The following is a 23,329-nucleotide window of genomic DNA, read 5'->3' as shown; positions in this document are numbered from 1 at the left end:
AGTAGACTTCTTGAATATCTTTACAACAGAGATTTTGTAGCGTGACCCAATGATTATGAAAGACATGAAGTCTTTCTTCCCTGTAGCAGCATCCTCTGTCTATAATCCAGTGAAGATGAGCAAGACTTCGATCAGAAGATAAGGAAGAGATCATAAAAATACGGGCAGGAACAGAATCTCACTAATGAGCATGGAGACTCAGAGTGAACTGGGTCATTGTTCTTCTGACAATATTTAAGGTTTGTCAAACCAGTCTATGCACCAACCAAAGTGAACTTACTCAGTGTCATTTATTTTTAAAGACCATCTAAGAAAAAATATTCTTCTAAAGTCCAAGCAACAGATCAAAGGTTGAAGTGTATAGGAAATGTGATCACATTTCACATACATTCTTGACCATTATATGTAATGTATTTGCAATCAATCACATCTTATCAAACCATAAATAACAGAGGATCTCACCTTTATAAACTCATGAGAAATAAAGACCAAGAAGCCAAAGGTATTGCCAGGTAAAACATTTATAAATTAATAAAAACATTCCCTTTTAGTGTTTGTTTGTCGTTGAAGGTCGATTTAAATCTCCATTCAGTTCCACTTCCCTCCTCCATTTTAAATATAGAAAAATATTTTGACAACATTCATTATTTTGCATGAGTGTCCATACAGTCCAGTAGATTATTGACTAGATAAGGGATACGTAAATTATTGAAGTGGGGTTCCAGATTGCAAATTTAGTTTGTTTGTCCTAAAAACTTTAACCGTCTTCACTTACTCAGAAACAAAGAAACCACTTTTGCATAGATAACAAGCCACAGAAGTCCTTGTGAACATCAACGTTTCATTCAAACAAATGGACAGAATGAAAAAAAGAGGAAACCAATTACATAAAAAAAAAATCAACTTAAAAATTGTGCAATGTATATTGATCAAACAATCACTTTCCATAAACAATCAATGAGTGCCTGATTTTTCAAAATTTCAAAATCATAAACACTTGAATACATGCAAGTAGAAAAAGAAAAACATGCTATCAGGTATATAATTACATCCTCAAAACAATGGGTGTTTCTTGTGCATTGGTATCTTACGACACAATTGAATAGGCCTATTTGATTTCTAACTTAGAAACTGTGTGTAATTTCCACTGTCTCCATAGAGATAACTGAACACTAACATATATGTACCGCTTTATTCGGCAACCTCTTGCTTTTTATTTTCCTTTTTTATCTTTCTCACCCACACAGACCGAGCATTTCAGGGATGCGAGCAAAAACTATTTTTCTTGACACTAACTCTGCCTAACATTATCCTTAATTATGGAATATACATGCTAAACATTTCAGATATCAACAAAAGCAGAGAATCATCACACTAATGTCCCACACAAACCTTCTGTGGATGGGTGGAGGGATAAATGGGGGATAGATGCATTGACAATTCAGCAGTTAGAGCTAACCACAAAAATGTATCAGAAAAATATGATATTTGATTGAAACGAATCATCAAAACTAAGACAAGTGAAGCAGCAAGATACCAAAAATTAAGTAGCAAAATGAGGTAATGCGCATATGGCTTGTGCATGATAAAAGAGCTCTTAAATGGATGATTTAAGATCAGCAACACTTTTTCTAAGACACATTTGGAACAAGGGGCAAAAACCATACTGTAAAAAAACACCCCCCACACAGTTACTGTTAAAAACAAATGCACATGCATGTCCTTAACTTCCATTCTGAAAATTAAAGTGTCTAAAGTATTTTGGCAATAAACAAATTTAAAATAAACAAATTAAAATTTTTCAATAAAAAACAAAACAACAACCCATCTTGTGGCGGTTTTTCCATTATGCACAATTTACGGCTGATTTCGCTCATACTCATAACACTAGCAAAATCAAGTAATGAACAGAAAGAATGAAAAAAACAAGAACAGTAAGATGGCTTATGATTCACTTAACTTGGCTCACTCCTTAAAGGGACAGGTAATTAAGCAAGCTTCTCTTTGCTCATACCAGTCAAAGATTTAAGACATTAGCACCTAGTCAGACGCCAAAATGGACGCTAACATCCAGGAGGAGATCTTTGTGGGCAGAAAAATCAGTGCCTTTCCAGAAACTGAAGACAAAATGTAATGTCATGCTGGGTGAATGTACCATACGCATTTCCCAGAAACTCACCCGAAAATCTGTCCTAGAAAATAAGCTGCTGCAACCGAGAAATAAAAAAATTCAATTTTAAAATGAAAACTGTCCATCAATGTTTAATTTTACTGGGACAGAGGCTAAGGAAACGAACCCTCTACCCTTTTTACAATCTCTAACATCACTCTAGCTCCTGGACAAAAAAGATGTGTGCTAGAGATCGGAAGAACATTTTGGGAATTTTGTCAATTATTGATTTTTCAGAGATGTCTCTATAAAGAGGCAATTCCTGCTGCAATGCTGAGGACGTATTGCCCAGCATGTGATTGGTAAACAGAATCTGACATCCTTTAAAAAAAGACAAATGATTATTTTCAATATATATTGGTGTGATCTTACCGACCTATACTCTATGAGAGACAAAATAACCACCTGACGTTGCTAAAATGTAAATGACACTTCTGCACCCATAAAAGTTTAAAAGAACCGTGTGTAGTGAGTCTACTTTAGCTAGTCTCCGAAGTGACATAGAAACGTCGGGAGTGCAAGTTTACGACCAAATTCCTCCAGCTTAAAAGATGCAAGTCTCTCTGAGTGTACAAAAATTATTATACACATAGATATTTTATATAGTCTATATACAAGATTTATATGCACAATTTCCTAAAGCATAATGGATAAATGGTCCTGTACAATTAAAAAAATTACATTATGAACATGAGATTATTAACAAGAGATGACCTCTCTTCACCTTATGAGCAATTGATTTTCCTGTCTCTTTGAACGCATCATGTCCCATGAAAAAAAAATAAAAAAAAAATAAAATAAAATTTGGCCTGGTGTTATTCCTCAGTGCCTTGACTGGGTGGGAAGGGTAGGGCTACGGCATGCTCCTGTGCAAGAGCTGCGAGCTCTTTGAGAAACTCGGAGAAAATGACAGCACAGTAGACTGCGTTTTTCACCCTTAGTGCCTCTGCCTGCTTCTCCAAGCCAGAAGCCCCACCGGCCGCACCACCGCGAAACAAAGCACTGTGTAAGGACTGGCCTCCATCCCTCACGTGGGCCAAGGCTAACTGAGCTGCATTTCGAGCTCTCGTAGGACTGTTGGTGTGCCTCAAGATAAGATCGCCCAGAGATGGCTTTCGACTTTTAACTGTTGGAGAGATTGAAAGAAGAAATCAACAGGGTATCTACAGTTTAAAAATTAAATGTAAGACTTTATAACCTTTTTTTTTGAGACCTGCACAAATAAAATCAATATTGTATGTCCATACAGAACAAACCCATACTATCTCATAATAAATAATGTAATTTTAAACAGGCTGTGGCACACATTCAACTGCAAAACTGAAAATTCAAATTAAAAATACTCAAGACAATACATATATACACGAAATATGGAAATACATACGAATTAGAGGTTGATCAATATTGGATTTTGCTGATACAATAATGTGTTCAAAGAAAGATTATAAAAAGATAATTGTGCCTATATTAGTAAAATCTATATACTGTGACAGACAGCCAGAGAGAAGCCATTGTTTTCATTGCCTCTCATTCACCTACTTAAAGAGTCTGATCGACGAAGGTTGGGCACTCCCATGGGTGAGTCGGACCAGTCTAACTTTCCTCTCGCAACCAGAAAGCGGCGAGCCTTTCTTAACAGGGCAGGGAAATCCTCGTGTGTTGCTGCAAATCCCTCAATGCGATTTTTTACTGATCCCAGCACCTGAGAAATGGAAAGTGAAAGTAAAACCAACATCTTGCATATTCGTTTCGAATTGAATCAAATCATATTCAGTCAATCAAACTGTAAATGAATTGCTTACTCAAACTTCACCCTAGAACATTAAACAGATTAATATAATTTAATTCTAAAAGATAGATTCAATTCAATTCAAAATAAACCAAGCAGTTTTTTACAAAACAAACCAGAGTTGTCAAAACAAATAAAGATTTTCAGTCAACATAAAACATGAAAAAATATCTTTGGAATAATGTACACCAATAAAATATCCTCAATAAAAACCACGATTATGTTTTAAGAGAATAAAAAAAATCCATTTTGTTTTGTTCAGAAAATGTACCAACCAATAAAAAGAGCATATTTCATTTCAAGCAGTCATGCTGATAGAGTCATATTTGTTCTTCATTACCTGTATGAGTGATTTAACGCTGGGCTGAAAAACCATGTTGGTGTTGAGGAGGAAAGAGCGTAGGAGTGGCTGAGGGTAACAGGCCAGCTGGAACACAACGCCCGCCAGCAAAATGTTCACATATAGGGAGTTCTGCATCATATTCTCCAGTTTACTGAACAGGACTGTTATAAATGGACCTACACAAAGGGAGAAGCGGAACCAGTGACTTATGGTTAGCTCTTGCTGCACTTGGTAACATAAGCACTCAAATCTTTAATTTGGTCATCTCTACATCGAGAACCTGTGTACGGTTGAGCAAGAGGTTGTCCGAGGGGTCGTGCGGGGCTAAATACCCCAGTGGTAGAGCTGTCGGGCTTTGTTTCACTGGAGCGCTGCTCGGTCTCCACTGGAAGGCAGTCTTCATCTGTCAGGCTGGGAGCAGGAGCAGTGCGGGATTCCCGAGAGGACTCCTCCGAGCTGTGTGAAAGAACCCTCCTCTCTCTTACACGTTCCTCCAGCTCCCTCAGCTCCTGGTGGAAAGCCTCAATGCTGATTCCCTGGCCTTTTGAGTCACCAGGCAACGGCTCTGACGGCGCCCGCTCCAGCAACTCCTCAATCAGACGCTCAACGGACTCTGGAGCCCTGCTCTCATGGGGCACTGCGGAGGTCTCGGTCAAGCCAACAACAGGAGACAATCTTTGGCTCTCACTTTGCAGACACTCTTGTGCAGAGGAGGGCACGGAGGTTTGATGTTGCAGATGTGGCTTCAACTGCACCTGAGATGATTTCAGCGCCGATCCTACGTGGAAATCTTTGAAGTCGACTGGGCCCATACCCATCGACCCGTTCATCGCCGACTCAACTGCACCGCTATTTACATCTGACTCCCTCTTCACTTTCTTAACCTCCATTCGCTCATCCACACCGTCTGTGAAATCCACCTGCCCCATCCCATTGTAGAGTGCTGGATGAGGAGCTGAAAGAGGGTGTTGGGACACGGTTTCCACGACACGCGTTATTTCTGTAGAGACTGATGCAGAAGATTGTAGTGGTACAGTGCTAGGAAGAAGGCTGCGTTTCTTACTGCGGGGTGTCAGACTGATACAGTTCTTGCTGATGGTAACATCCCACTCTCCACTATCTCGATCTGAACTGCTCCACTCGGAACGAGCTGCAGCCACCACTGCTGCCCTCTGCTGAGCGGGGTCCATTACAGAGAAATGCTCTGGTACCATATTGAGAGAGGGATTGGACGTAGGAGGGGGAGGTGGAGGAGGAACAGAGTTTGGAGAAGGATTTTCTCCATCATATGGTGCCGACCAGTCTCGACAGCCCCAAGAGCAGAGCTCAATACCCTTCCGAGCATCACGCAGATACTCCAGGTAGCCAGTCTCTCCTTCTGAAGTGTCTGGGAGTTGGTGCATGGGGCTGTCAGAAGAAATAGGGGAAGAAACACTACCACGCGGAGAAGGGGGAGCATTCTCCGAGCCAGAAGAGTTGGCTTGGCCTCCTGAGCTTTGCTGTCGAATAAAGAGAGCAAGGCGGGACGGAGTGCTGGGTCTGTGGTGAACTGGTGACTCTGAAGTAGGACTACCCAACACTAAAGGCAATAACAGATAGAAAATACATGTTTTAAGTATGAACCTCAGCAATGTTTTTTTTTTTCAGAAGTCTAAAAGTACATCTATTGTGTCCATAAATGTGCCTGACGCATGCTTACTCTTACCCTTTCCCCAAAAGGCAGGTTCATCATCCCGCTCACTAGAGGGTGCTGAAGTGATTCGGCAGCATTCTGGTATGAGGGAAAGGAACTTGTCAGCTGATTTGCCATAGAGGTCTGTTTCTCTGACTGCCCTCCGCTGACTCAGCATTACATGTGTGCATGGCAACAGATACCTGGAAACACACAAGAAAAATCATAGCAGCTTTATCTTGGACACAAAAATGATAATTATTTTATTCTCTTTCCCCAAGTATGAGCAATAGTGACACTTGCCTAATAAAATAATGCACTATAATCCTTTCATTTTTTAAAAACACTTATATATGATCTACAAAATTGTATGCTGCATTTAAAGGGCTAGTTCACCCAAAAATGAAAATTAAGTCATTAATTAATGGGGGTGCATGCTGTACCAACCCCGTAAGACCTTCATTCATCTTCGGAACACAAATGAAGATATTTTTGATTAAATTTGAGAGGTGGATCACTACTACATTGGCTCCTAAGGGAATGAGACTTGACGGCCCAGAAAGTCAATGAAGAAAATGTTTAAATATTCCATGAGACTGCAGTGGCTCAACTATTAGTTTATCAAGCGACGAGAATACTTTTTGTGCGAAAAAACAAACAAAAATAACGACTTTATTCGACTATTCCTTTTCTTCCTTATTGGCCTGAAACGAGACTTCAATAGATTTCCACGAGAACTGAACTAGTTGAAGGAGATCGCAATTTTCGCGCATGCGTCGTGGAAATCTATTGAAGTCTCGTTTCAGGCCAACAAGGAAGAAAAGGAATAGTCAAATAAAGTCGTTATTTTTGTTTGTTTTTTCACACAAAAAGTATTCTCGTCGCTTGCTAAACTTATATTTGAGCCACTGTTAGTCACTTGAATTATTTAAACATTTTCTTCATTGACTTTCTGGGCCGTCAAGTGTCATTCCCTTAGGAGCCAATGTGGTAGTTATACAGCTCTCAAATTTAATCAAAAATATCTTCATTTGTGTTCCGAAGATGAACGAAGGTCTTACGGGGTTGGTACAGCATGGGGGTGAGTAATTAATGACTTAATTTTCATTTTTGGTTGAACTAACCCTTTAATTTGATAAAGAAATGTCCATAATATTTCAATTTACAAGATGCAATGTCCAAATCCATCTATAAACACCCAAAGCTTATATGTGTAGGCTCTCTTGCAAAATTAGTCACACACCCAAGCACACTAAATACCTGAGGACAAGCTGGAGCATGAGGTCTTCACAGTTGAGACTGAGCAATGTCTTAAACAGACTCAGAGAGACCATGCACAGCTTTAGAGAGAGAGAGGGAGGAAAATGTATCTTTAGTAACAATTCTCTATATTTCCATAACCAACAGCACTGACAAAACAGTGTCTTTTCCATCTATACATGCACGCCAGATACAGCATGTGCTAAACTGACCCGTGAATTGCTGCTGATGCGTGTGAGTAGTGTATCAAGGATGGTGTCGTTGTCATGGTGATGCAACAGAATGAAGCGCAAATAAGTCTTAAGGAGGGAAGTTTCTGTGATGCTGCGTAAAAACAGGTCCAGATATGCCGTGCTTGCTATCATCTCATCCACCGACGACTGACGGAAGAACCATAAGAGACAGAGATGAAAGGAGAGAGAGAGGAAAACAAAATAAGAGAAAATAAATTCCATTCAAAACAATATTGGCAATATTGTCTAAGCCAAACTGGGCCCAGATCATTCTGGTTCACCTTGTGCAGAGCGGGGCCCATGACTGGCACCAGGAAGCCGTTGTGGAGGTAGTCAAGGAGTTGGCAGCGCACAAGCGGGTGTGCCACCTGCACTACAGCATTGCAGAATTCAAGACTGTTCATGAACAGCACTAGAGAGGAGACGCCCATCCAGTCCTCCCTCCGCAAGGCGTGCCAGTCGTCACCCCGTACCTCGATTTTACGCGGCAGGGATGAATATAGTGCACTCAGCCCCGTCGCTAGCACCTGGGGGAGGATTTGCCAACATTATTACATATAGTTGACCAAGCAACTATGCTTCGCTCACATGCTCTAGTATGTAGCATATTCATGCATGTGTGCGTGCATGTGTGGGGGGGTTGAATTTCGATTAATAATCTAATACTACCTAGTCTTCGAATATTATTTTTGCTTCAAATTCCCATCCCTACTCCAAATGCAGTTATTCTTTCTCAGACATCTTAACATAGAATAATTGTATGGTCATATGTACCAAAAAAAAAGAAAAAAAAAAAACTTGGAAAAATTACCATCGTCATGTCTGTAGCAATGATTCACTGCTCATACAGAATTCACTAACAAACCTAGAAACGTGTCAAGCCTTTTGTCTGTCAACGTGGCATATTTGCATGACCTTAAACCCTTTACGAATTTTCCGACTGCGTGGATTCCTTTTGAAATGATTGTATTTCGAACATGAAAATTCGCTGAAACATCAGTAAACGTGACCACACCCTAATGCTCAAATATGCTGAAGAACATTATTCATGACAGGGCTGGTTTTATATGTGGAACTTGGCCATGTCTTCTAGAGCCACAAAACAGGCAATCAAAGAAACTGGCAGCAAGATCTAATGCATCTCTGGCATAAAAATAGCTATATGTGACATACAGTAGAAAAAGAAAGTAAGAGAGAGAAATGTAAAGAGACAGAGGCACTGCAGTGGCAGAGAGTCCTAGAGACATCCAGTAGTATGTGTTAAGTGGGTCACATGAAGGTTCATATATTATTCTTGTGAGGAAAGAGGGGAGGAAAGCAGCACATCCACTGGAACCAACACTGTAGTCATAGAGCACAACTACAGATGACAAATGGCCTTTTTCATTCCACAGAAGCCAATAAAAAGCAACCCAGAGAAAATACCACAGTGAAACAGCTTTAAAAGGCACATATGAAATCAACAACCGACATTCAAACTGCATAGCACAGACAAAATCATACATGAACGCATATCATAACATGAATAGAATGGATATTCATAAAGCTTGCTGACAGTGAGAAAAGAACAGAAGGAATATACACATTAAAGCCTGCTTCTCTAACTTTTCTCTGCCCTTTAATCATAAATAATCTATGATACGAGCCCATTTTCAAAAGTAAGAACAGAAAAGATGAGGTAAGCACACACAACAGCAAACACACTCATGCTTACTGGACAGAAGTAGGAGTTCTCAACGATGTAGCGTGCAACAGAGTGGTTGCTGGCAGAGGTTGCCATGACGAGGAGTAGCGCATCACGGGCCTGCTGCCCCAGAGAGCCGTCTCGATGGATAAATGGCACCAACAGTGAGAAGATCAGCAGGTTGGTGGGACCCTGCTGTACCGGCCCACACTTGAATAACAACTCCAAAATGGCAGTTTCTTTGACCATGGACACACATACCTCACACAAACAGAAATGAATATTTAATTATATGCATGAAATTATTGTACATTACATGTTTTTCCCCTGCCGTCTAATTTGGGCTCATATTTTGGCCCATTTAATTCCATCTGCTTTTGTTTCTGTGCTGATTGTAGAGCTGCAAGATTCTGGATTCTGGATTGTTTTTGTTTCAAATAGAGATCACGATTCTGAACAGACAACTAAAAATAAAGTGCAATCAACTAGAGGTTCTGACAAAATATTAATTCATGCAATCTATTTAAAAATGTTTAATTCATTTAAACGATTTAAATGAAGTCGGTTTGAATGAATGATTCAATGACTCCCTAAATAAAGACGTTTTTCATTACTTGATGAATCAGCGTTTCTGAAAGAATCTCAATCGCAAGACCTATTCGATATTCTATAATTAAATCAACAAACCGAATATTCGAAAATCGTGACTCATCCCTACTGCTTTATTATTGTATCCAGTGTAAAACCTGGACACCCCCACACAAATGTGGCTTTTTGTTAATGACTGTCTTACTACAGGATTTAACACAGAGTAACAGTTACAAAAGACACAGTAACAGTCAGTCACAGGCATTTTGGCCCGATGCCAACCTTATTTGCTGACCCTTGACCTAAACTATAAATTACACGGAATTAATAGGTTTCCGTGGTGTATAAGCCACTAACCCAGTGGTAAGCTCAGCAATAAAATCTGATTGGTTGTCAAGGAATGTTGCGAAATTCTGCAAAATTAATTTCCATGTGATTCAAACAGGTGTCAGAATCTGCCTATCAAACACCTGATTTAGCAGCAGTACGAGGCTGGACTCTAGGGCAGAAGGGCAGCCCAGCTGGGGATCCACACATGCTCCCAGCAGGCTTAGCAGCGGCTGGAGCACTGCGCTGTGCCGGAGCAGTGACTGATGTGACTGTCCGATCAGCATCTCAAACAGTTTCAACAGCTCTAGCTGGCTGTCCGGTTCCAGACCATGGCGCACATGCCACTGTACCAACTCTTCCAGTATGTTCTCTGCCACCACCATCTCCAGAATAGGACCCAGTGCTGCAGACATTCCACAATCCATTGTCACATAAAAAAAGAATTTATATTATGCTAAACAGTACAAATGTATGCTCCATCGAGCTCACAGGAGAGTGTTTTAACCTGGTGATTCAATGTCTCCCCCAGCTGGTCTCTCTTCAGCTAGCAGGCACAGCATCTGATCTGTGTGATTGCGAACTGCTGTGAGATCATCGGCACAACCACCCACTGAAGACTCTCTCCGTTTCAACACACCCGACACCTGGCAGGGAGACAGGGAACAGTTCTATTTATGGTAAAGCCACAGAAGAGTAGATATTTAGTATATATACTATATTGTCTATATTGTTCCAGAGTCTATATTGATGTTAGGGCGGTGTTCGATACATCATTAAGATGATGTATCGTCACATAATGCTTGTCGATATGAGTTCCTATACAGCTCCTTCTTTATCAATTCTGTGCTTAATTTGAATAATTTGAGTGGGAATTTTCTGAAATTAATTAATCTAATATAATTTATAGGTTAGAATCAAGTTTAATCTGGCCTACAGAGGAAGGGGGTTGCCTTGCCTGATATCATGGGATGTAATCACCCAATCAAAACTTGGAAATATCTAAGCAATACAGAAATATCTCCTAAGTGTCATTTATCTCAACCTGGCAACCATGTACGTGCTATGTCTTCACTGTGGATAAAAAAGCTGGCTTTCTGAAAACACCTGTAAGCTAACAGTATTGCCATCTCCAGTTTGACAAAATAGTGTGATACATCCGTCTGTGCAGTCAGTCTGTCAAGTCTGTTGTTGAGTCAATAATGCTAAAGTAAGACATATGCTTTTGCAAACAAATAAGCTAACTTTAAAAGGATACCTCATTTGCCTTTCTTATGATAAAAAACAAAACAAAAACAAAAACAAAAGTTTACTATGTATTAACCACACTAATAATTCTTAACCAATATTTTTTTCCTAAGGATATTATTTGCACAATCAGAATGAAGGAAAATAAGTCAATGTGGTGTCACACCTGTCTCCAGTGGTTCTCAAACACCATAAGGCAGGTCTCGGGGTCGGCAGTGCATGGGCTGGACGGGGCTGCATGTCGACCGGTCCGAGTGCCTGGACCCCTTGGATTTAAACGACTTAGCCAACTCATCTTAGCTCGCAGGCTGATCAAGAGGTCAACAGGGAAAGAATAAAGGGGGAGCAAGGGAGAAGCACAGAGAGGGAGAGAAAAGGGAAAGGGGGGAGGGGGGGGGGGGTAAGGCAACTCAAAAAAGGTGTCCAAAAACCAATAAATGAAGAGTCCTGCTTGATGAAGTAAGAGGTAAAAGCATAGAGAGGACGGAATCCTGCCGATGTCTGCAGCAACAGTCACTGTACGCCAGTGATCAATGTGGCTTGTCTGCACTCCCTGTCATACAGTTTGCAATCGGCACTATACTCCATATCGATACATAGACTCCTCCGCACACACCTGCAGAGAGAGAGAGAGAGAGAGAGAGAGAGAAAGAGAGAGAGAGAGAGAGAGAGAGAGAGAGAGAGAGAGAGAGAGAGAGGTCAATGATGACACATTAACACCTGCAGGTAAAACACAAACAGTGAAGCCAGTCAGTGAAAGGTTAGTTTCTGTGGGAGATTGAAAGGACAAGACATAAGGGCACAGCACAATACAAAACTCCGAACTGTAACTATTTTCATAATCAATTAACATGCATGTAAATATTATTAATAATAGAGTACATTACTGTTCAAAGACTTAGGTCTGTAAGAATTGTTTTTAATTTTTTTTTTTTTTTGGGAGAAATATTTTTTTCAGCAAGGACACATTAAAAATCAAGTGACAGAGACTGGAGTAAATGGATGCTGAAAATTCAGCACAGCAAATTCAGCAAAATTATGGTATAGCTAGTATGTGAATATTAATTAAGTTATATGCAGATGTTGCTTGGTAAAGTTCCTTGGATCAGCCAGTCAAGTAATTTAATACAAATTCATGATTCAAGCATTCGCTATAATAGGATTCGTCATCTGATTAATGCACATTTAACGTCTGCCTTCAGTTAAGTTTGGTCTACTGGGAAAATTACATAGTTAAAGAATTAATAGAAAGAAGTGAAAGTTTCAGTCATAAATAAATGATTCAGCACACTAGCATCTCACCATTTCAGATTCTCAGTCTAATCATTAGTGTCTTGAAAAACAAATTTACCCATAATACATCAGGCAGAGGCAGTCGCAACATTAAAACCCTGCACATATTAGCCTATGTCTATCTGCATTTAGGTAGTTTTCTAGCATTTCTGAAAACTCACCTGCAGACAACATCTAAATCAGTAGGCTTCCTGTGAGGTTATACACTCGCACAACTCTTCCTGTGGTCTTAACAAATGCAACAACACTTCCTCTGTTATTATCAGTACCAGTGACACTTCATATTGACTTTAGCATTCTTTTGAGATTACTTTAATTTCAGTACAAGACAAGACAAATGGGTCAAAAAAAAAAAAAAATCAACACAAAATTCAAAAGCCCATTTTTAAGGAACACACACACACTCCATCCACCCTACCATTCATTATTAATTGCTATGACTGTGACAAATAAGGCTTCCATCCCTGTGAGAACTCCATCAACCCAAGAAAGACAGATCACAATTCCAATAACATAATGTTACAGTGGCTGTCTTTTGAGGAAGGGCCCTTGTTCAAGGGAGGAACCATGTGTCACAAACTCAGGGGAATACAAAGGCTTCTTGGAAATAGATTGGATACTATGAGTCATAGGCAATATCAACTACAGCACCGTCACATGTTCCAGACGAAGTCCAACAACATCTTACCACCAGTGCACAGTTTCTAGCCAGCAAAGAGGCGGTACGATAGCTTGGCAAATTGTTTCCTTTAATTAGTTTAGTGCACATTCACAGTCCAGCTGACCACGTCCTATGATACTCTATCTCTCTCCCTTGTAGTTTTTGCTTGAGTTGGTCACTCACTAGTAATGTCAAAGCCAAATCATACTGTGCGGCAGGCAGCTGCAATGAATGTGTTATCGTCAACGCGCATAATGAATGAATTGCTCCTCTGTGCATATGCAAAAGGCAGTAGTACCATGACATGTATTGTCTATTCATTGTCCAGTTTAGGATAAAGAATTCCCTAGTAGTAGTAGGTTCTATAGTGTCAACAAAAGACAGGCATTATACTCAAGATATCATGAAGCAGTTTCACAATGAGACATTTGAGGCTTCAGACACCATGTCAATAGCCTATGATCAGTGTTAGCTGCCACACCAATGCAAATAATAATTTATGACCTTCATCCTGGTCTTAAGTTTAGTGACATTGCCTTTTGCCTGCTTCACAAATCCCAAGATGAATTTTTGGCAACAAAAGAAAACTATCATAAAGCAAGTTTCAACTATAAGATAACTGATTCTGTAATGATTTTACAAATGCTTGGCTGGCTACAACATTCCAGCATAACTCAACTAGTGGTGCTAATCCATAATGGGACAAGAGATGTCTATTATAATGGGACATGGGATAGGCTATACTCGATAATGTCAAATCGCACATTGTTAAAACAACAATTACGATATTATCGCAGACAGGATGCGTTTTGTTGAATTTATTAACCAGCAAGCTAAGTGCTTCAGTTTATTTGTGTTCATTAACACTTCAGCATTAGCTCAAATGACAGTATTGTTATGATACTCATCTGTATATTTCGCATACAAATTTAGAGCCGTCTTTTTTCGGTTTTACGTCATCAAATTGGTATTGGCTTGTGAGATCGGCCAAATTTAGTGACTACCGATCGAGTCATAGAACGTGATTATTGGCCGATACTGTTCTGCGGCAGATCGGAGCATCCCTTCAGTGTTCAGTTTTATCTCTGCAAATTTTCTCAACAGTGCGCTTATGTTTTCATTAAAATTGTCAAGAGATGTCTAGAATCACTTAAAGTAGACGAAAACACAGTTAAGTGCAATATGACATACTGTACTGTGCATAACATAATAATGAGATTTAGTTGCCCGTGTATGAGTGAGTTGTTCTGGGAACAACCCATCCACAACAGGAGTAGCACTTGCAGGCCACCATGTAACTTAGTTCAAGTTAACTTGCATTTGCATCCTTTTGTTCAGATAAGTTGTAATGTTATGTTAATTCCGTGTATCAAGAATATCCGATTAATCTCATATGAGATGTGTCATATAGAAGTCAAAAATTCCCATCCGTAAATGGGACTAAACAGTGGAGATAATCTGAGCAGTCTAGAGAGTCAGTCAGCTCTGCTTGCTTACTGACTGCCTAATGCCTCTGGGAGAACAGTCAGCTCCTTGTGTTTCACTGTGATTTCTTTATCGACCCTGCAACCACAAACACCAAAGATGCACACTACTGGCGTATCAAGATTCAGATCTATGACTTAAAGCATTAACAAAAACAAACAGTTGTTGTGAGTGACTCATCAACACTTGCATGCAAAGTAACTGTAAGAATCAATACATAATCGGTAAGGACAACTGTGCTAACCTCAAGCAAGGACACGTAAAGGAGACACCTGCATCATGTGCTTAAACATGTTTCATAAGTCATTAATGCAAATGTGTACTGCTAACTCTTACTCAAAACAGGGCCCGGGTCCCCAAAAAGTTCTTATCGCCAAGTAGTTCTTAACCTACTCCTTAACCTCTCTCTTAACCTTATGCCACGGTTCTCGAAACGTTCGTACGCTAAGTATATCTTCTGTAAGTCACACTTTCGTAAGGTTGGTCTGGACCATTCGTAAACTCTCTTAGTGTTGTTTGAGCTCAAGGCGTTAGTCGCTGCCACTGTGCAGCAGTCTTTAGAAACTTACAAACATTTTCAAAACTATGTCACCTTTTTTCAAAACTCTAAAACTTCCAAAACTTCACACACAAAATGCCTCACATCTCCTTCAAAAACGTAACTGCATTCAAAATGCCATAAACACGTCAGAATGAAGCATTTGCTTCAAATGGCAAACACTTAAACCAAAAGTATATTCTTTATAATACAGTGAAGGATTGTGTGTGTGTGTGTGTGTGTGTGTGTGTGTGGGGGGGGGGGGGGGGGGGGGTCTCTGTCCATTGTTGGCATCCATTGTTAAAAACAGGTAATCTGACATTTGACCTATTATAGGCTTATATTACAGTAAAAGCAGTGATTGGATAGTGATCAGTAAAGCAATTAGTGTTTGGACATAGGAGTGTGTGTGTGACCTGGTGAATAAGTGTAGCATTTTGATTGGTGTGTTTGGAAAAGGATAGCAAGTCAATTCCTGCTAGATGTTTTGTGTTTTAGGAAGAGAATTGTGTGTAGTGTTTTGGAAAAAAAATGTTTTATGCAATTGAAAACTGAGTCAAAGGCTGAGATATAGCTTATGGTTTTGGAGATTTGGTATAGGTTTGCACTTTAAGTGAGAGGTTTCAGGGCAGGAGTGGGACTCATTTTACCCATATGCCCACTTTAGTTCCCCACTGACTATATTGCAGTTTTTTACAAATCACTTAACCTTGATGTCATTTTTCAAAACTCTAGACACAAAACTCAAAATCAAAACTAATTTCAAAAAACAAATTTACTGTGAAACACCATTGAAACATAACTATACACACACAACAAGCAACCGATAGTTTCACTGTGTCATTGTTCATACAATCATTATATATATTGTAGAACAAAATAGGTGATACAAGTTCCATTATAATACTGCATGTACAGTAACTATACATCTCTGTAAAAGTACCTGCAGTAGTAGAGAATACACACACAGTGGAATCATTGAACAAAGTTTGTAATATAATGATGAAAAGCACTAGTACAGCTATACAATCACAACATACCTGTAGTTTTATTGGAATCAAAGCAAAAATCTAAAATATTACAGTGGGCTACATCCATGGATATTGTTGTCTAATTCGTTCATGCTCCATGCTAATTGGTGACAATGAATCTCGTAATCTTGAAACTTTCATGATTTACTGTAAACATGGAAGGTTGTGTGTCTGTTTCCATACAACTATGCATTAAGAGTACTGCAACAGTTACTTATCATTTTGAGCAGTTCAATTGATAGTTAGATCATTGTAAGGAAATGATGTAATGTGTGAAATGCCTTTTGAAATAGTAGTACTGTGATGTTAAGTTGTGTCAGTTTGTGTATTGTATCCAAGCAATTGAGAAATGGTTAGAGTTTTGAAAAATGTGCATTTTGATCATTGGTTAAAACCTATAAGTACATGTGTCTACAATAGTGTACTCTTCTGTAAAGCCTTGTAATGCATTGTATTTTGCAAAAATATAATTTTCTATTCAGTGCAAAAGCCGTACACAGGGTTTTATAAATGCAGAAGTCCCAAAAGTGATCTTGCTAGGGGGTTCGGGGCATAGCTGTCAACATTGAACATTGAAAAAAAGGGAGATTTCCCGGAATCCGTAGCCAAAATAAGGGATTTTTTTTTTTTTTTTACATTATTAAGAGCATAAGAAACAAATGAAAAAAAAAATATATATTTTATTCCTATGTTATGCTATGACCTCCAGGACACCAGGACTCGATTGTTTAAAAAAATGACATGAAAATATATATAGGCAAAAATAATGGAAATTTTTGACATATGAACATCGTTTTTTTCTTTTTGGCCTGGAAACGCTTCCAACACGCTTGAGTGTCGCGTGGAAAATAGGCATCTGGTTCTATTTCTAGCATGCACGCGTTTGCGCGTGTCACACAGGCAGTGTGCAAGCTCTAATCTGTTAACATGGGAGCCGAAATAAAAACCATAGACAGTAAAATAAAAACGGCCACGCCACGCAGCTGAGACGCACGCAGCCAATGTGTCTCCTGCCAGCGCGCGCGGCGCTGCATCCGAGTATGAACGACATCAAGCCGAATAGGTCCGAGCTTGTACGTCTCACACAATCAGAGCGTAAACATACGGGATATTTTACGGGAAAATACTGAAACGGGAAGACAGCGGGAACAGAGATAAAATACGTGAGAAACCCGGAAAAAACGGGAGGGTTGACAGCTATGGTTCGGGGGCATATTATTTTTCCACTGTAATTGTCAAAGAACTTAGGCTATGTATATTTGTGTTAAATAGGAATCCATTGCAATAAAGTTATTCTTATTCTGGGCACTGTATGCAATAGGCTATTGCTTTACCTGCTTTCCTCTCCTCTCTTATCTCCATCTCCTTCTCTCAGTCTCTTTATTTTTACCTGTAAATATCCCCTTCCTGAACCAGAGCTTTGATGGATGTTTAGTTTTGCCACTTGCATACCATCTCGTGAAGCTTTGCATTGGGATTCGCACGCGGCTCGCGCTTCTGTGAACATCCTGCTTTGATCGTCATAGCAAACATTTTGACATTTCACAATTTGATCATTTAATTAATATTTTACTGATAACTTAAACAATGTTAAAATAAATGTTACTCGAATTATTTGAGGAATGTTTAATTTGCATAGAACGTGTTATCTTTCTTACGTGCGAAGTGGAAAATCAATTCCTGAGCAATCGATGCCAACTAATTCAGCACCTTCATTTGGGACAGCGCCTTTGTAACGTCAAACATAAGAGGAGCGAGTAAAGAAGCTTCCTAAGGGACACTTCGGGAAACACACTTAGGAACATATACAACTTAGGTAAGATGTATCTTTTTGAGTCTTCTTAGCGCACTAAGAGTGAGCGTTATGGGGGAACCGGGCCCAGGTCATTAAAAAAATCTAAAATTCCTAAAGATAAAAATGAATTTGAAGTTTGACAAATCAAAATGTGTGGCTGTTTTGAAGTTAATTGCATTATATACATTGCTTTGGAAAAAAAGTTGCAGCATGTTTCAGATGATAAAGGACAAATTATATTCCAGAAAATACAGTATTTGTCTATACGATGCATATTTAGAGGTGCAAATTTGGTAGTAAATGATATTTTCAAATAAAACACATTTTTGCCAAATTAACTGGAAAATAATTGGTATAGCAATGACTTTGCATGTTGCCCTATTGCAGTGCAAGCCAAGGCTGTTTGAGAATTTGATTTGACAGCAGGGAAAAAATGGGTGGAGAGAGAGAGAGAGAGAGAGAGAGAGAGAGAGAGAGAGAGAGAGAGAGAGAGAGAGAGAGAGAGAGAGAGAGAGAGAGAGAGAGAGAATGAAAAGGGCTCTTTCTCTCTCTCTTTATTTGTCCTGAGGTCAATGAATCATTAGCCAGCCAGGTGTCTGTCTCAATGGCTCACAGGTATAGTCTTAATGGCAGGTTAGCAGATCAGGAGAAGGTAAAAGAGCGTAATAACTAGAATCACATAACTCTTTTAGCTGAAACCTAATGGTTTAGATCTGTGCGAAAAAATTGATTCTTCGATGCATCACAATGTGAACATGGATGATCCTGAATCGATTCACAAATGTCCAAAAATCGATTTTCCAAAAAATATATATTTTTGATATACATTTATAAACACTCGGCTACCAGTCCTTATATTATTAATTTACTACAAGTATGCTCCTAGTTCAGGCACCCATTAATTTTCCTGTTGGTTCTTTGCATTGTTAATAAAATATATTGAACGGTAATTCTTTATGGGTCATTACTTTGTACTTTTAATGCAAAGTATTTATAGTCACACACACACAACGATTCAGATAATCAATTTGTAACATTATAAATAAAAGTATAGATTTCTTTTTTCTTTCGCCCCCAAAAATTAAATAAAAATTCTAACCGACTCCAAACATTTGATCAGTATTGTTTAATGTTACAAAGGCTTTCTATTTCAAATAAATGCTGTTCTTTTGAATTTCTGGGTGATTCTCTGAATTGGGTGCCCTTCAAGTTCCCCAAACTTGCTTCAAAGATTTTCAATTGAAGGAAATCACAAAATGCATTTCAATGCTGTCAACATATAGAACCAGGTGTCTTTGCATTATAATGCAACACAATTGCTTTTGAAAAACAAAATAATTTAAAGATAATGGGTTGCCTAGTAGACAACAAGCATGTTTGCATGTCCTCACTAACCATCCTTATTTTCATTGAATATCAAACAAATAAAAAGTGCAATTAATTCCAAAATGTTGCTGATATAATCATATGTTGGTCTAGTGTAGTTTTGTTTATTGTTGTGAAATGGAAAATCAATAATTGCTAATCGAGAATCGTTAATAATTGAAAAATCGACTGTAAACGAATCGGGAGTTCAATAATCGTAATCGAATCGAATCTGGAAATCAGACAGATCCACCCCTATTAAATAGTGGCGACCCATTTTGGTGACCGGGTGACTGATGGCCGATATAAAGCCGATATTTTTATATATATTATATTTATATATATTTTAATCAATAGGCCTATATGATAAATGACAAAAAGCTGTTAAAAACATTCTTATAGATTAGATGGCAGCAATCCTATTACAGCATTTTTCACAAATAAAATAATTTGTCGTTTAATTAATTATTATTTAATTATTATATTAAATATAATAATTGACGGAGCACTTACTGTCACAGATCGCGCAGCAGAGTATTTTCCAGTCGGGGACACAAGGTGTCTCTAGAATGAATGAAACCCCCTACTGCGCGATCTAGGACAAACAACAGAAGAAGAGCATTGTCGTGACTCATGACTGTTAACAGAGTTGGGTAGTAACCTTAACTGTCTATGGTTATAACCATGAGAAAGTTCACTTTCTACATGAACTATAAGTCAAAGTTCAGTTCACACAATTTAAAATGAACTAGTTCAGTTCATAGTTCATTCTTCAAAAAGGAACTAGTTAATTTATAGTAGTATTATTATAGTAGTATTAATATTTTCCATATGTTGCGAGCTTTTTTTTAAATTATTTTTATTGCCACAGCCAGGGACGTGCACAGACATTTTGAGGGGCAGGGGCTCAAGTGAAAAAAGGGCACTTCTCATAAATAAGTTATTTTTTTTATTTCTTACTTTTTTAACAAAAAAGTATATATATAACACAAAAATATCTTAATTCATGTTCTGAAGATGGATGAAGGTCTTAAGAGGTTGGAACAACATGAGGGTAAGTAATTACTGAAAGAATTTTCAATTTTGGGTAAACTATCCCTTTAATGTACTATGAACTAACATGAAACGCTTTACTTTTTCGCATACAATTTACATTCTTTGGTACAAACCAAATGTTTGTACTTCCTTGCTTCATTTTTTTAGGTCACACATTTACTTCTCTGTTGGCGCATGTTTCATATTTATGCCAATGGAGGTAAAAAATCCAATGAAAGGAAAAAGTGAATCATAAAAACAACTAACTGCATGGGAAGCCAACTAGAGCATTTCACCACTGACGGTTGAGACTAAGAAGGAGAACAACAAAACAGAACAGAGAGAGAGAGAGAGAGAGAGAGCAAAGCAAGTTTGTTTGCTCTACAGGTCACATTCATTCCTTGGGTTTTAATCATCAAGAGTTCAAAGTTCAGTCATTCTGACACTAAAATGAGTGTAGGACTGCCGTGGCATTTGCTGAAGGGGAATAAACCAACAGAATGGGTCAAAATGACTCCAGCAAGTGTATGTTTATGTATGCATAAGAAAGACAGAGGAAGAAAGTCTGAAGTACAACTTCACCAGAGCAAAAAAGGTTGGAATGGATTTATGGCATAAAAATGTTGCTTTGGCAGCTAGCCTATATGGCATGCTATTGAGTTTATGGAGCAAAAGTATGATTAAATCAGAGTTTTATAATTAAAGGTACAATATGCAGGATTTTTGCAGTAAAATTTTGGATATTTTACCACTAGGCCAATGTTATTGTTTAGTTGATAACTTACAATATCCCAAATGTTTCCAACCATTTGTAATTCGTGAGAAAATTACGATTGTAACCAAGGAAACGGGGCGTGTGATCAGGGGTGAGGGAGTCACCAGTCAATGGCGTCATATCTGCGTTAGCCTCGGTTTCCGTCAGGTTTGTGCTTGCGCTGCCACAGTAACCATGGCGAGAGACGTTGACAACTGGGTTATGCCCATTATGCTAGCAGGACACTCACGCTGTTGTTGTTGTTGTTTTGTTTAAACATTATAGACCATGGCAAGCAGACAGTATGACAAAAAGAGGACTAAAACGAAGATCAACATCTTTCGAGATGCCGAGAGCTCCACGTCCGCGACTAACTTCAACTTGACAGAGATGCGAGTGTTACATGTTACTTTATTAGACACAGGTGAGCAAATTTACATAAACCTAATCAATGTTATGTACATGACCAGTTCAACATGATGAAAAGTTAGAATATGAATGATGATCTGTATGTTATTCTAATGTTGATCTAGCTCACTGCTACTCTCATATAACCAACAAACAACCTAACTAACATTCAACACACTCAAAAAAGCCGTTTCGTGTGATAGTGTAGAGCAAGTGAAACAGCGCTGCGTTACCTCAAGTTTAATTAGTCTAATAAACTGACCGGTGTGAGTATTAATTCAGCACTTGAGTTTTTAGATGGAATGGAATCCATCCTGATTCCTTTATATCCACGGGCCTCACATTGCGTGTGGCGGCGTGGCGGTCCATAATTCTGCTTAATGCAGAATATACGTCATCAATATACGCCTTTGTTATTGTAAGAGGTTAGGAGTTAAAGGCATATTGTACCTTTAACTAAAACCAAAACATAAATTAATAAAACATGTTTACTAACTAACCCTTCAAAATCTCCAGGCCACTTCCACTCATAATCCTTTCAATACCTCCCATTACAATTGTGTAGAGCATATTCAACCCAGGAACCCTCCAAAAGCCAAGGACATGCTGTCTACTCTTACATATCATAAACACAGCAACATCGTGCACTACAGCTCAACAGGGTTTTATATGAATAACACATGACAAAAAAAAGACTCAAATGAGCAGCTTATATTGCTGCCTGCCACCCAATGCTGTTGCTATAATCATATTCATAAGAGATTGTTTTCAACCATACATCACATCTGTATTGCATAAACGACCATAAGCAGACTTTAACCACATACACTTACTAGTTCCAAGTAACAGCCAAGTTTTGAGTACTCACGTTACACAACAACATAACAGTCATTTTAAAAGTCTGGGTTCATCACTTATGACATTGACAACGTAAGCATTATGTTACTGTAAATGTGCAGGTGAAAAGCCACTTATAGCAGCACAGGAAACAACAACACTAAATAGGTTGACTTAATCACTGGCTCATTCCAAGAAAATGGCCTACAAATACCAAACCAGCTGCCAATCCCATATTTTAACAACAATCAAGTTTATGTCAATGCAGCTCCCTCTTTCTTGATTTCAATGTGAGTATGTCACGATACACATTCCCACGCAGTGATGTGTCATTTTAAACACACACACACACACACACACACACACACACACAGGGCACTGAACGGTAAAGAACCGTTATGCGATCAATGTCAAGAGGGATAACACAAAACATGCCTAATTGTATCGCTCCCAACATGATCGTGATTTATAGGGTGTGTGCATATTTTCTTTCACAGGCAGTAATAATTCTAGTCTCATCTGTAAGGAGTTTCACCGTTAACTGCACGGAGAGCTCGCAACGGGTCAGATTTGATTTGACGCCGTGCGTTGAGTTCGCGAGCGGAGCGGGAAACGAAAGGTGACGAGGCCACACAGTGAGACTCGACCGATAAAAAACGAGGAAAAAATACTTACGCGAGCGAGTGCTGTTTCCCGCTTCGTCGTCCGCCGTAACCTGGCTATCCTCAAACAGCGATTCTGAGATTTGTCAACCTCTCCCTTCGTCCCGCAGCCATCTTTCTCCTCAGATTCCACGGACACACCCACGCGCAC

At 38.9% G+C, this 23,329-nt stretch overlaps 1 protein-coding gene across 2 annotated transcripts; it reads right to left on the bottom strand.

Annotated features, from left to right (window-relative positions):
- Window positions 1–503: 503 nt before the first annotated feature.
- On the bottom strand, window positions 504–23,329 carry fhip1b (FHF complex subunit HOOK interacting protein 1B). Of its 2 annotated transcripts, XM_089133170.1 has the most exons (14): window positions 23,192–23,324; window positions 19,996–20,077; window positions 11,481–11,930; window positions 10,575–10,713; window positions 10,210–10,472; window positions 9,182–9,412; window positions 7,749–7,994; window positions 7,447–7,614; window positions 7,235–7,314; window positions 6,008–6,177; window positions 4,583–5,881; window positions 4,300–4,478; window positions 3,710–3,872; window positions 504–3,296 (listed from the first exon to the last, which is right to left on the bottom strand). In XM_089133170.1, exons 3-14 carry the CDS (start codon window positions 11,607–11,609, stop codon window positions 2,986–2,988), a joined length of 3,378 nt encoding a protein of 1,125 aa, XP_088989296.1. In that variant the 5' UTR covers window positions 11,610–11,930; window positions 19,996–20,077; window positions 23,192–23,324; the 3' UTR covers window positions 504–2,985. The 2 variants fall into 2 exon arrangements, with proteins under 2 accessions (XP_088989296.1, XP_088989295.1); XM_089133169.1 differs by lacking the exon at window positions 19,996–20,077 and having other exon boundaries at window positions 23,192–23,329.

Source organism: Pimephales promelas, chromosome 7, assembly GCF_988280905.1.
Source record: "Pimephales promelas chromosome 7, fPimPro1.hap1.1, whole genome shotgun sequence".
Classification (NCBI taxonomy): domain Eukaryota; kingdom Metazoa; phylum Chordata; class Actinopteri; order Cypriniformes; family Leuciscidae; genus Pimephales; species Pimephales promelas.
Note: the sequence above shows the minus strand (reverse complement) of the source record. Positions and strands in the feature narration are given on the sequence as shown.

Coding starts and splice junctions, on each gene's coding strand:
- fhip1b (XM_089133169.1), bottom strand. CDS start 11,609: ATGAGTTGGCTAAGTCGTTTAAATCCAAGGGGTCCAGGCACTCGGACC. Junction 7,615..7,748: donor TGGGCCCCGCTCTGCACAAG/GTGAACCAGAAT, acceptor TTCTTCCGTCAG/TCGTCGGTGGATGAGATGAT. Junction 7,315..7,446: donor GCATCAGCAGCAATTCACGG/GTCAGTTTAGCA, acceptor CTCTCTCTAAAG/CTGTGCATGGTCTCTCTGAG.